The sequence below is a fragment of the Gavialis gangeticus genome, unplaced genomic scaffold (assembly GCF_001723915.1).
Source record: "Gavialis gangeticus isolate Ggan-Ray unplaced genomic scaffold, GavGan_comp1, whole genome shotgun sequence".
NCBI classification, from domain to species: domain Eukaryota; kingdom Metazoa; phylum Chordata; order Crocodylia; family Gavialidae; genus Gavialis; species Gavialis gangeticus.
The window spans coordinates 27,696,346-27,709,562 of NW_017729000.1; the positions used below are offsets into that span (position 1 = coordinate 27,696,346).

The following is a 13,217-nucleotide window of genomic DNA, read 5'->3' on the forward strand; positions in this document are numbered from 1 at the left end:
GGGGGGGGGGGGCGGTGGCTCACTATGGTGTAAGTGGGGTGAGAAAGGGTCCAGGGGCTGGGGCATGGTAGGAACAAATCTTTGCAGGGTGCACTGGATTTGTGGGAGCAGTTAGGGGACAGAGTAGGAGTGGGGCTCAGCATAAGGATATATGGGACAACAGGGAACAGAGTTAACCAAGGGACATTTGACGTGGCCAGAGCAACCCATAGAAGGAGCACTTTGGGGCTATGGTGAAGTGTCAGGGTGACTCGTAGGGGGTACAGGGAGCAGTTGTGTTCATGGCCAGGCTGGTGGGGGGTGAATAACAGCTATACCTTACTGGTATCAGGTGCCGGCCCCTCCCTGGAGGTAGCACTTACCCCTGCAGATTCAGTTATACTAGTTTTTGCTTTGCTCACAAACTGAACAATACAGTCCTAGGCCCCTAACATATTAGTTAAGTTTCTAGTTTCTTTTTAATTGGAGAAAAATATGGCTTGTGTTATGGGAGAATGTACCATACTACCTGCATCCCTCTTTCCAAAACCTTAGATCCACCCATGGGCATGTACATGGTATTCCTGAAAATGTTAAGATCCTGGCTTCCTCTCTCACCTTTCCATTTATCTTATAATTTCTGCAAGTGCAAGTAGTGCACTTAAGCACTTCAACTTTTGTTCTGTAACAACAATTTCCTTTTCTTATTCAAAAGGTGAAAGGACACCATTTTAGTCAAGGATATATATAGTTCTGTAAGGAGTGTAATAAAGGATGAAAAAATTAAGACACACACATTACATGTTTACTAGTAATGGATATATATTTGCCAACGGTGCTGACCCCAGCACCCTTTCCTGCCTAGGCAGGGAGTCGGACTCAATGATCTGTTGAGGTCCCTTCCGAGCTTAGCATCTAGCATCTGTAAGAAATGGTATTAGTGGTGTTAAAAGTGTATATGCCATTAATGTCAATTAGACCACCTGTGCACAGAAGCTGCCAAAAATGTATCAGTACAATCAAGTTGTATCTGAGAAATGGAGGCAGAGTTTCAGAATGGTGGGCCTGGAATCCCAAACCAAATCCAAATGATGGAATATGACCTGTGGCATGACTGTTTTAATTTTCTGTTTTTTCCTGGCCACATAGTTTAATACTGAATAGCCTCTTAATTTTGTAAATTAAGTAGTGCAATTCTTGCTTGGTAATTTCATGCAAAAAAGAGTCTTGATATTGTTAGAAGTCATTATTTTTACTCCACAGCCCAAAGGCCCCTGAAGATATCAACTCATGTTGGAAAGCCACAGGAAGCCAGAACCATGGCCATATGCCACCAGGTATGGCCATGCAGATTATACAACATGGTTGTGATGATATCAGGAAACTGGACTCAATGGCATAGAAGATCCCTGCTGGTCATATGCTTGTAACCATGTTATCTGTGTTTAATAGGATTTTCCCATTGTGTTGAAGCCAAAACTTCAGAGGAAAGAACTTGACAACATTCAAATGAACACTCACTCCCAACTCATGGAATCTCAATGCATTTTGTGCCTCTCAAGGGGAACTTAAACATAATTGCTCAGAGCTTGGTGACATAGGTTTATTTTATGCAAATAAAATTTTACAGAAAAAATAAGCTCCTTTGGTCCAACAACCTGTTCTCCTGTCTATTACTATTAGCAAAGAAAACACATTCAATAGTTTTGTTTACAGAAGAGCTAAAATGGCATGGACCCTGAACAATTAATTGGCTTTACAGGGAACAATTTTGTTACTAAAAGACCTCCAGAGGCCTGATCTTGCTTTCCTTTTGGGCTAGTTATATTAAGGCATTTACTGAAGGGTGTGATCCTAATGATCCAGTTAGTACTTATCATTACAAAATTAGTACTGATATACTGGCAGATAATAGCACATAAGTCCAATTATAGCAGAAGTGGCATGCTTGCCAGTGCCCTGGCTTCAAGTCCCAGAAACTTTTTCTATGCAGTTCACTAACATAAAGGTAAGTATTTATTTTTTAAAGCCCTCTGAAACATGTTCAAGACTGTGGGCTTCTAAAGCCCCATGTCGTAGTTTTAAATCTGTTGGGAAAGGTCAGAAACCAGCTAAGTGAAAAATGGTAGACTTCTTAAGGTTCTAATGATGCATGAGTTGCATAGTCATAGCTGTGAACCACAAAAATAGCACAAGCTGAGGCTATTCCTAACATAATCTCTATCAGCAAGATGCCAGCGCGCTTCCAGATTTCCTAATGGGGCCCTGCTAACTCCATGCCAAAACTAGCAGTGGCTTGCTTCCTTTTAATCTCCCCTAATGCCTTATTTGATTATTGTCACTGCTCTCCGACTGTGCCCATCTTTTCAAACTCTAATTCTCCAAATGAACCAGTCAGATGAGGCTGGAACTCAGAAGAGGAATCAACTCCACACGCCCACACATACAAGAGGAGGGGGAGGAAGAGAAGCAGAGGAGAGGAAGAACCACGACACTCTACCTGCACTTTTAGATCATCAAACGCTGGACTTGCTGGGGAAAGAGAGGGGGGAGGGGCAGAAAATGGGTTTGAAACTTGCCCCAGGTGACTAGGACATTTCGGAGGCTGGAACCAAGGTATGGATTTACTGATCTCTTGGATCTGCATCACTCTGTGGTGAGTAAATTTGTCCAGGGGACTAGTCCCCTGAATGTCTGGGTCAGGGAAGGGAGATGGTGCACGCTGTGCTCTTCCCATGCATGGGGTAGTGACTTGTGAGGTCACCCACAAGCAAAGAACCTGCGGACTGATGGCAGTTACTCCTCTGTCTGCAGTGTAGACGAGGCACTGGGGAGCCACAGTGAGGACAACAACGTGTACTCAGAAAACATCACCCGCATTCTGGACAAGCTCTTGGATGGCTATGACAACAGGCTCCGACCTGGATTTGGAGGTAGAGGAAAACCCATGGCCCTAGCTACTGCTCTCCTCTTTTCCCCTGCCTCCTCCTGAATGTTAACACCACTGCATTTATGAAGCAGTGGGGTGTGGGAAACCAGGTGTGGGTGTCTTGCTTCTCCTATCCCAAGGGAGATTTGAACACAAAGCAGCTCTGCAGAAAGGCAGCAACTTGCTGGCTCTTCTGCAACACTTTAATGGGGCTGTTTGCAGGGGGACACATGTATCCAGTCATGAAATGGTGCCCCCACCACCTCTACCCCCTTGACTTGGCACAAACTGCCTGGTGGGCAATCTAAGTTGTTTGATTTGACATGTTTGCTTTGTAATACACTGGGTGATGCAGATCCAAGTAGGAAGGCTTGTCTTCTGAAGCCTGGCTCTGCCTAGGGGTGAACTTGTAAAATCCACAAGCCAGAACACATGCCCCCTGCTTCTGGTTCTGCCCCGGCCATGCTTATCTCTGTTCTGGTTATCTTCTAGGGGTTGTGACTGAAGTCAAAACGGACATCTATGTGACCAGCTTTGGTCCTGTGTCAGATGTGGAAATGGTAAGACTTATCCAGACTTCTTCCCACTGGGAGATCAAGAACATGCAAATTCCTGCCCCCTTCTCTGCCTACAAGCCATGGAATAGCCCCAGCACAGGGTGCTCACTTTCCCTCAGCTTTACGGTGCTAAGTTTACTGAGCTGAGGAGTTTACTAGGTTTAATCTTGCCAATCTCAGCAAGACTTTGGGGTTACCTCAAGCTCTTGTCACAACTTAAATCAGTCCAGAGCCAGGTAATGTGGACAGGTGCAACTAAGAAAGCCTGGATGGTTTTGCAAAGAAGGTGGAAGAAGTTATTTCTGTGTTGGTTTGCAATATGTTCAGTATGGATGGAATAGGCATATATGTAAAGATGCACTGATTTAGAATGGGGCTGAGTGTTAGGCAGCGCACTGATAGGCATGCTGTAGTAAAACAACATGGTCAGTGATTCAGAAAGACTAAAGCAGTCACCCAGTTCTTTTTCTCAACAAGAGCCCATGCTATATTTGACAGCATCCAAACACAGGTAGCTGCAGACCTGAAAAACTGACTTGCCATAATGCAGGGAGAAATGTACAGCAAGGGTTTAGATCATCTGAGAAAACATACTGCCAAATAATCATGAAGCGTCTTTTCGTTCTGGGGACTGTATTCAGTTTCTGGTTATGTGTCTGTTTTGTTACTTGATCACATTAGCTGACTATTTTCCAGTGTGGGTGTATCAAGTTAGGCATTTGAAGCTCCAGCTGGACTCCTGAGTAACAGTGCCTAACTATGGTACGCCTTTGTGAATGTTTTGGTTAATACTACCAAAAAGCTCCTTGCAAAAATCAGTTTGGAGTATTAGGAAGTCATTTAATAAATGTTGTGTAATTTTGCTACCTAGAATGTTTCTGCCATTAGTCCACTGTGAGATGTTTGTTCTGGGTATGCACAGTAAGCTCCATGAGATGTACTGTACCAAAGGATGCTTTCAGTAAGTGAGCACTGTGGACTTGTTTTAGCAGAGTTGTAAAACATACAAAATTAGATACTTGTGTTTCTTTGAACCTCAGTCATTTGACTTCAATCAATGTCTTGTGAGAGCATAATGAACATTCTTTTTATTCACATCAAATTATCTATTCACTGATGAATCTACAACTATTCCTTAGGACAGTAAGAACCTAGGATATTTTTGTAATGAGTAGCTTTCCCCCTAACTATTTAATAGTAATAAGATTAAATGATTAAGTGGTAAATACAAAGTAGCTAGCAGGTCTCTTAGCACCTGCTCCCCACCCCCCCAACAGAGATACTGTGTATACAGTAGCTCACCATTGCTGACCCTCACCCATAATGGGTTTATTTTCCTACAGGAATACACAATGGATGTTTTCTTTCGACAGACATGGATTGATGAGAGGTTGAAGTTTGGTGGGCCAACAGAAATCCTTAAACTGAACAATCTGATGGTCAGTAAGATTTGGACACCGGACACCTTTTTTAGAAATGGAAAAAAGTCAATTGCTCATAACATGACTACCCCTAACAAACTTTTCAGAATTATGCAGAATGGAACTATTCTCTATACAATGAGGTAAGTCCCTATTTTGTTTCCTATTTAACTTGTTTTCACCTGATAATCATGTAACCAAGTACCAGGTAATTTTAATGTGATTTACTATATTTTAGACTGACGATTAATGCTGATTGTCCTATGCGACTGGTAAACTTCCCTATGGATGGACATGCTTGTCCATTGAAGTTTGGGAGCTGTAAGTTTTGGCTTTTAAAATTTATATTTGGGTTAAAAAAAATAGTATTTTCTGCTTGTTACCATTATGAAAACAAATGAAATTAAGGTTGTAGTTATATAAGCTCCTATGTGACTGATCTGTACATAGGCATGGGGTACGATACTGGCAGCTCTCATGGTATACCTTAGATAGTATTGTTTGGTCTTCTCATAGATTCAAGTCTGTATGAGAAGATGTTACATGAATGAATTTCATGTAGCCTAGGAAGTTTGTCGACATTATACATCTTCACTTAAGGAACCTGAATGCAGAAATAAGCTAAAGGATGTTGTGATCAATGTGGTCATGTCATGAGGACTAAGGTTGAAATTCACAAGCAATTGCTAAGATGTTATCCTCATCATATATATCCCCTTCCGCTTATTGTTTATATTTGGCCTTTAATTAGATTAGATGCCCTTTTGGGCAGGGCTCAGGTCTCCTTGTGTACTTGAGCAGCAGGACAGTTATAATATAGCCAATAGCTGTTACTGAACAATTAATAATACCCATTCTTTCTTCCATAAATTAGATGCCTATCCAAAAAGTGAAATCATTTACACATGGAAAAAGGGACCTCTTTATTCAGTAGAAGTACCACAAGAGTCTTCTAGTCTCCTCCAGTATGATCTTATAGGACAAACAGTGTCTAGTGAAACAATAAAATCCAACACAGGTAAGATGTAGCCTCATGCAGAATGCTTACATACAACAAACTCTTCCTCGGTTAGCCCCAAATCTAAAATTGCTGAAAACATAGAATTTTAAAAGAGGCAGAGAAATGGTATTTAAAGATGCAAAGTGTAAATAACTTTCAAAAACAATGCTTTTCATAGAACAACATTAAAACAATACTGACAACACCCCTTTTCTCTCTCTTTCTGTTGATTCAGTTTAGCTTTTATTGATCACTTAAGTTTTATCATATAGAAGGAAGTCAATTATTGCTTTCGTCAAAAGACAGCATATTATAGTTTAAGCCCTTCTGAGGTTTACTACAGTAATATTCTTTCATATGTTGTCAAAAATAATGCTGAGATACTTATCTTCTAACAGGTGAATACGTAATAATGACAGTTTATTTCCACTTGCAAAGGAAGATGGGCTACTTCATGATACAGATATATACTCCCTGCATTATGACAGTCATTCTCTCTCAGGTGTCTTTCTGGATTAATAAGGAGTCTGTTCCAGCCAGAACAGTTTTCGGTATGACAATTAAAATTTCTACACTAGCTCAGCATCATGTTCCATTTATCCATTTGTTTTAGGCAAATACACACTTCAGGTGCCATTTCTTTCTGTAAGGGGAAAAAGGCGACTCTTACTCACTCATGTGTTCCAGGTATCATAACAGGAGCCCTGTCTAGCTGTGTTTTAGATCAGCAAAGGATCTGATCCAGTCAGAACCATGACTGGCAAGCAGATCTTATTTTAAGCATGAACTTCATTTATTGTGTTGAATACACTTTACTGTAGAGCTGCTGGAGTCCAATGGGGATTATTTTGATGTAGAAAAGGAGAAAGCTTAGAGGTCCCAAGGAGCAAAAATAAATCAAGTCAAATAAATAATGTAAAACAAAAAAATCCCACTAGGACCAAAGTTTATTCTCAGAAAATGTGCAAGGCCAGTCTTGACTGTTATTTTGTGCTTCCCATGCTTAACGTTTGTAGACATTCCATGGACGCAAGAAAGGAGAATTTCAAAGTTAAGGTCCATCAGTCAGATGTAAGGGAAGTTTGCTTTGATTTGTATTCTGCTGAAACCAACATTTTGATTAAAAAAAAGTTTAAAAAAAAGAAAAAGAATCTATGGCATTAACTTAGAAAACTCTATTAAAAATCATACGCAAAGTCTGACAAAAACAGGTCTTAGTATTCCTTTCGGCCTATATTTCGTGTCACTGGACTGTTTTCTTTCCAGAGGTTTGGGTTAAGGGTGCACCTTCAAACTGTACATTTTGCCTCAACTCTGACTTTAACTGTAGTCAATTAGACTCTTCTTTTTACTGAGCTGGGGTCCATGCTGCATTCAATATCAAAGGCAAAAACTCCCACTGATTAGTTTGTTAAATTAGGCAGGAGTATGCTGATAGCTACAGTTTGGGAAAAAATTGCAATGAAAAATTGAGAAAAAAAGTTTCTCATAACTTTTTTGTGAGATCCACCTCACCCGACACACTTAATCACCTCCATGTAAAGTGCTATAATGTCATTTGAGCTAGTCCTGAAGTCTTTGTACAGAGCATATTCTGATTGTGAAATTTGTACCACAACTGCAGAAATGCTTGCTGTGCTTAAATGATTAGTCAAATAGACAGAAAGAAGCATATATTTCTAGTTACCCAGCCTCAGGAAAGGGACCAACATGCTCACCTACCTTGATTTCAGTAAGAAGTGTTGAAATGTGTAAAGATATTCATGGATGTCTTTCTGGAAGTGGGCTGTTGGACGCTTTTTACCAAATCTTCACAAGTGCTGAATACAAAGCACTAGTGCTTGTTTATTCTTGCATTCCCGACTGCAGTTGGCCATCATAAGACATCATAGTACTTGCCAGGTGAAATGCCATATTTTAAAGGTTAGAAATTACTTGTAAAGCATTCAGATGAATATGAAAAGGTTAATCATGGAATTTTATATAGGGCATCGTATTGGAATGGCTCCAGACTGTTATTCATAATATGCTGTTTGGTTAAATCAATATTATTTACCCAATGTTTTGGACCTGTTTGGTCTACTCAACAAGTCTGGCTTTAAATTTGTTTTTATGTTTACAAAATTCCCCTCTTTGGATGCTTTTTATGACCTCTCACCTCCCCCCTCCCTTCACCCCCCTCCTTAAAACCCCCAAAGTAAAATTCTTTGGGAAACACTAAAAATGCAGGTTGGAGCCATGTTGGTTTGCAGGCAAAACTAATCATAACTCTTGGGGAGATTATATCTTTTATTAGACCAACTAGACAGTTGCAAAAAACTCCTGTATCTCTGAAACATGGAAGATATCACAAATGAGCCATTCTGAAATGAAAACTTCATAATTTTACAAGAAAGAAGCAAAATACAACACCTTGACACTTGAAAACTGACACCCTTGCTCCAGCCTTCTGTTTCGAGCCATATTTGCATGCTCACAGAGCAGTCTCATCACAAGAGAAATTCTTTACCCAGGAGAGCCTTCCATCACCCATCCCTCCTGTGAAATATGAAACATCATAACAAAAAAGAAGTGTAATTCAATGTCTTGCTTGCCATCAGATAACTCTGAGGTAAATAGACTTCTCAAACTTTCATCTGAGCCTATTTTGCATAAAATGAACTTTCCCAACTGGGAAATCTTACACTACTTTGGCTTTCCTGTGAACTATGAATTTTCATTTCCACCTGAGAGAAATTTTACAATCTTTGCACTCTCTTATGCCTGAGGAATGGCACATATGCCCAAAAGCTTGCAAATAAAGATTTTTTTTGCAACTAGCTAGTTGCTCTAATAAAAGATATCACCTCCCCAAGAATTCCAATTATTAAAAGTCAGAGCACTCTTCCTGGTTTTGCTGAAAATGAATAATGCTAATCCTAAACTCTTTTAAGAAAAGGACTAAGTCCATCTCCTACCCCATATTCAGATGCCTCAATCTAATAAATTCAGTGGAGTTTGGGAGCTTCAAGAGAGTAAGGAGGATTTTTCTCAGTTACTGTGTTGCCCTACACTTTCATTCAGAGAAAATTCCATAGACTCTACAGTGTTTTACATGCTACAGAAAATGCCATGGGCCTATGATGGAACTGAATCAAGGGTCCTAAGGATATTGCAAGTGAAACAGAGTGCATCTACTAGGGCTATGAGAAGCTTTGGTCCCCAATTCGACTGGGTGGAGATTCAGCCCGATTCAGTGGCTAAATCTTCAAATCTGAATCAAATCTGAGGATCATGTAATCTCTCCAAATCAAAGTGGAACCCTCTGAATCAATTCGGAGATTCAGACATAGAAACAGCTTCAAATGTTTTTTCTATATACCTCTAGGTAGCAGTGGCTAGTGAGTGCTGTGATGTTGGGGTGCGTGGAGTGTCCCACAGAAGGACAGGTGGCTCCCCAGCGTGCTTGGCAGCAGACCCGGAAGTGGACCAAAAGCGTTTCCAGTCCACTTCTGGGTTGGCCGGGGAATACACTGGGGAGCCCCCCGCACCCACACCCAGCTCAGCGACTGGTGCCTCCTGGGCCCGGGGGGAGCACCCAGGGCCCCCCTGCGTGCTCTCCGGCAGACCTGGAAGTGGACTAGAAGTACTTCTGGGCCACTTCTGGGTTCACCGCTGAGCATGTGGAGGGCCCCCCCCGCACTCCTGTGGGACACTCCATGTGCTCCAGCATTGCAGCAATCATGAGCCTCGCCTGCTACCTCAAGGTATGTAGAAAAAAAACTTTTAAAGCTGTATCTACATCTGAATTGCTGATTCTCTTCATGTTCAGATTCGGATGAATCTAATCAAGGACAGTGATCCAAATCAACTAACTGAACTGCTGTCCCCGATTCAGGCTGAATCCGAATCATATAGGGCCCACTTTGCACATCCTGTGCAATTAATGCATAGCAATAAACTCAAGCACAGTTTGTCCCAAAGTTTATTGCTCCTGGGTGCAGTGTTTACATGGGCACCCAGAACCCCAGCACAGTGAGCCAGGGCAGAGGAGCCCTGGTTGACAGCATCCTGGGGAGTCAGCCTGCCATCCCGGGGCTGCTCTGCCCCAGCTTAACATGCTGTGGAGGGGCTGGCTAGGCATGAGGAGTCTACAGTGCAGGGCTCACCAGCAGGTAGTCCCCGTACTGTAGCACCCTAATGCCCCAGCCAACCCTAGTCACTGTCTACACATGTGTTTTGGTGCACTAGACTCCATTGTAGAATAATACTCATCCAAGACAGTACTATCCTAAAGCAGAGTTCATTAATTTACTGAGCCCTAATAGGGCTACATATGTAGACGGTGACACTTTACTATGGAGCTAATTAGCCAAATCCACAAGAAAGCGTACATATAGATACACCCACAGAGTAGTAGATAGAAATAACTCTGGGAAAGTAGTATTCCCTTGGGTTTATACCTGGGTATTCTAAAAAAAAAAAACTACTGGATTACCTATGTGCCCTTCACCATCTATGTTACCCTCAGACTTGAGTGGACCAAGAGGCTTAAATCTAAATGTGCTCCATTAAAGGTCATATGCAAAGTTGTTTTACTCTTGCTCTTATTTATGTGCTATGTCTTGCCTCCAAACCCTGCCAAGCAGTCCCTCTTTTGAATATTTAAGTAACAGATGCAGGGATAGATATGCTCAGATTGTTTCCTTGCTTGCATAGCCCATTGAGAACCAGCATTTACTGTTGATCCAGTATATTTATTAAAATCTTAGATGTAGGAAGCAAGGGTTTTTGTGGGCGATATCTTTAATTGTATCAATTGCATGGGCAGGATAGACTTAGACAAGCTTTGGAACGTAGTGCATTCTTCAGGTCAGGATGCATTTTTTTAATATGACATTATCCAGAAAAAAAAAAAAACAACAAATTTCCTGGACTATCTTGGCTACAACATCACTCTAACACTGCCAAAACTTAAGTATGGGAAGATTTTTATGGTGCAGTTAATAGAGGCCAATTCACTTTAAACAGGAATGTTAACTGACATCTCTAAAAATTACCGAAAAGTAATTCAAACTTAAAGGCAAAGATAAGCAGGCATTGATTATACTTTTCCCCAACTATATTTTAGCATTTTGTTAGATAAGAAAGGTTTCAGCAATCCAAAACATAGAATAATGAATTTTCTTACAATCATAATTCATTCCTTCCCAACAGGGATCCAGAAGATTCCCAAGTTTAAATTCTAGTCATGGTATCCTTTTATTCAGATACTGAATACATCTTTTTATTACTAAATAGCACATGGCCTTGTTCTAATCTCATCATCTCAAAAACTTCAGCAGGCAAGTTTAGCCTTAAAATGTAACAAGTACAAATAAGCTTGGCGTACAAAAGTATATGCAAGATTTGGGGAACTGGAGGTACTATTATTTTCTGGCATCTTGTATTTACATTTTTATTAAAGCATGTTAGATGATGATATTGGAATAGCAACTCTTATCTTCAGACAGCTGGCAAGCCACATCATGTGACAGCTGCAAAGAAATCCTTAAAATAATCAAGTCATGCTGTCCTGATGGTTCAGCGAGATATTAACATCAGTATGCAGTGACACTGCACTCTGCATCTGTAGAGAATGCATACGAGCAGTACTATACATTCACCTCAAATAAAATGAAAATGAAAAAAAAGCTTAGGAGGCATACGTTATTAAGAAAGAGGTGAAAGGTTCCTGATCCACATGTCCTGTTAGAATAGATGTAGTCTTTAAAGGCTTTGGGGGTATTTTCCATCCTTACTTCTCTGGAATGTGTGGGATGTGGGGCACTTAATCACATAAAATATGTCATTAATCCATTTTACAAACACTTTAAAAAGCCCCAGTTTCCTACAACATTAAAAATTCTGTGTCTGGGGCCATCCCTCAGGCTCTTCCTGTTTTTAGCTGAAGATGTTCAGACCACTAGTACTGACTTCCATGAAAATTCCCCATGGATTTCACTAAAATTTCTGTAATGACCAGTTTTGTTTTACTGAAGTAAACCCAAGAGAAAAAGAGATAAAATGATATGGTGCTAGACCACAGCATGTTAACATAGGCTTTTGTTATAGATGGCACTTATAAAGTCTTAGGTAAAAGTAGGTGTTTTTGAATCTTTAGACAGAATATTATATGCCTGTGTTTCAACATTACCAAGAAAGTATCACTGTTCAGTAGATGAGTGTCTTCAGTTTTAATATGTCCAACATTTATGAAAATCCATTCTGCAAATTAGGGCAGTTTATTCAGAACTGCTAGATTTATAAAGAATGATTTTAAGCATAAGCAGTATTTAGCAATTTTATAAAATTAGCAGGTTGGAAGGGTGGTAGTGAAACAATAGGAAGTTAAAACCCTGTATTTATATGGATTTTAAAGCAATACAGGTTAGTAATTTCTAATTGCTTTTTTTGTTTTTGTTATTGTAAAGGGATAACTACAGTTCTAACAATGACCACTTTAAGCATCAGTGCCCGCCATTCTTTGCCCAAGGTATCTTATGCTACTGCCATGGATTGGTTCATAGCTGTGTGCTTTGCCTTTGTCTTCTCTGCACTTATCGAGTTTGCAGCTGTCAACTACTTTACCAATCTTCAGACTCAGCGAGCAATGAGGAAGGCAGCCAGGGCAACAACACTAGCAGCAGCAACTGTACCGGCAGAGGACGAGATTGTCTTGGTAATTGCTCACTTTTCTGATAATAAGCATCATACAGGAAGAGACAGCCAAAGTAGTGAATGCAAAACAATTGAACAATATTAAAGTGATCTTAGTCTGCAGAGGTTATATAACCAAGTCACATCAACTCAAAAATCAAGGAAGTTAGTGTACTACCTTCAGAAAGTGAAAGCAGTTCATTTGTTGTTGTTGGGTTTAAATTGAGATATTATTCTTTAGTCATTCAGATTTGAATTTCATAAAATATAAAAGGAAATATTAGGCTGTTAACCATAAATTCGTGCTCTAAGCAATTTTATAGGTACTATGCTGAGGCAATAATAAATGTGGACCTAATCATAGCGAGAATTGGTAGAGCACCATTCAAAAGAATGAGAGCAGGTATTGCACAGATGATTACAGGAGCATAAGAGAAGTGGGTCATCTGGTGGAAGAAGAATTAAACTTTGAGTAAACTCGGCATCTGTTACTTCCATAAAAACGGTCTTGGTGAGAACATGGGGAAGGAGCAACAGAACTAGAGTTTTAAGAAAGGGATTCAACAAGGGGCAGAGATGCTTTTTCTTCTCATTAAAAAAAACTGATTTATAAGTATTTTCATTACATCCCAGACTTGTTAATGATCCCATAT

General features: G+C 40.2%; 1 protein-coding gene across 1 annotated transcript in view; it reads left to right on the forward strand.

Annotated features, from left to right (window-relative positions):
• Positions 1–2,409: 2,409 nt before the first annotated feature.
• GABRA6 (gamma-aminobutyric acid type A receptor alpha6 subunit) overlaps positions 2,410–13,217 on the forward strand; it is a 35,299-nt gene continuing 24,491 nt past the window's right edge. The window contains exons 1-8 of the mRNA XM_019506489.1: positions 2,410–2,635; positions 2,794–2,912; positions 3,401–3,468; positions 4,809–5,029; positions 5,125–5,207; positions 5,761–5,904; positions 6,285–6,437; positions 12,339–12,586. Coding sequence (XP_019362034.1) covers positions 2,598–2,635; positions 2,794–2,912; positions 3,401–3,468; positions 4,809–5,029; positions 5,125–5,207; positions 5,761–5,904; positions 6,285–6,437; positions 12,339–12,586 — 1,074 coding nt within the window. The 5' untranslated portion in view covers positions 2,410–2,597. The remainder of the gene's footprint in view (positions 2,636–2,793; positions 2,913–3,400; positions 3,469–4,808; positions 5,030–5,124; positions 5,208–5,760; positions 5,905–6,284; positions 6,438–12,338; positions 12,587–13,217) is intronic.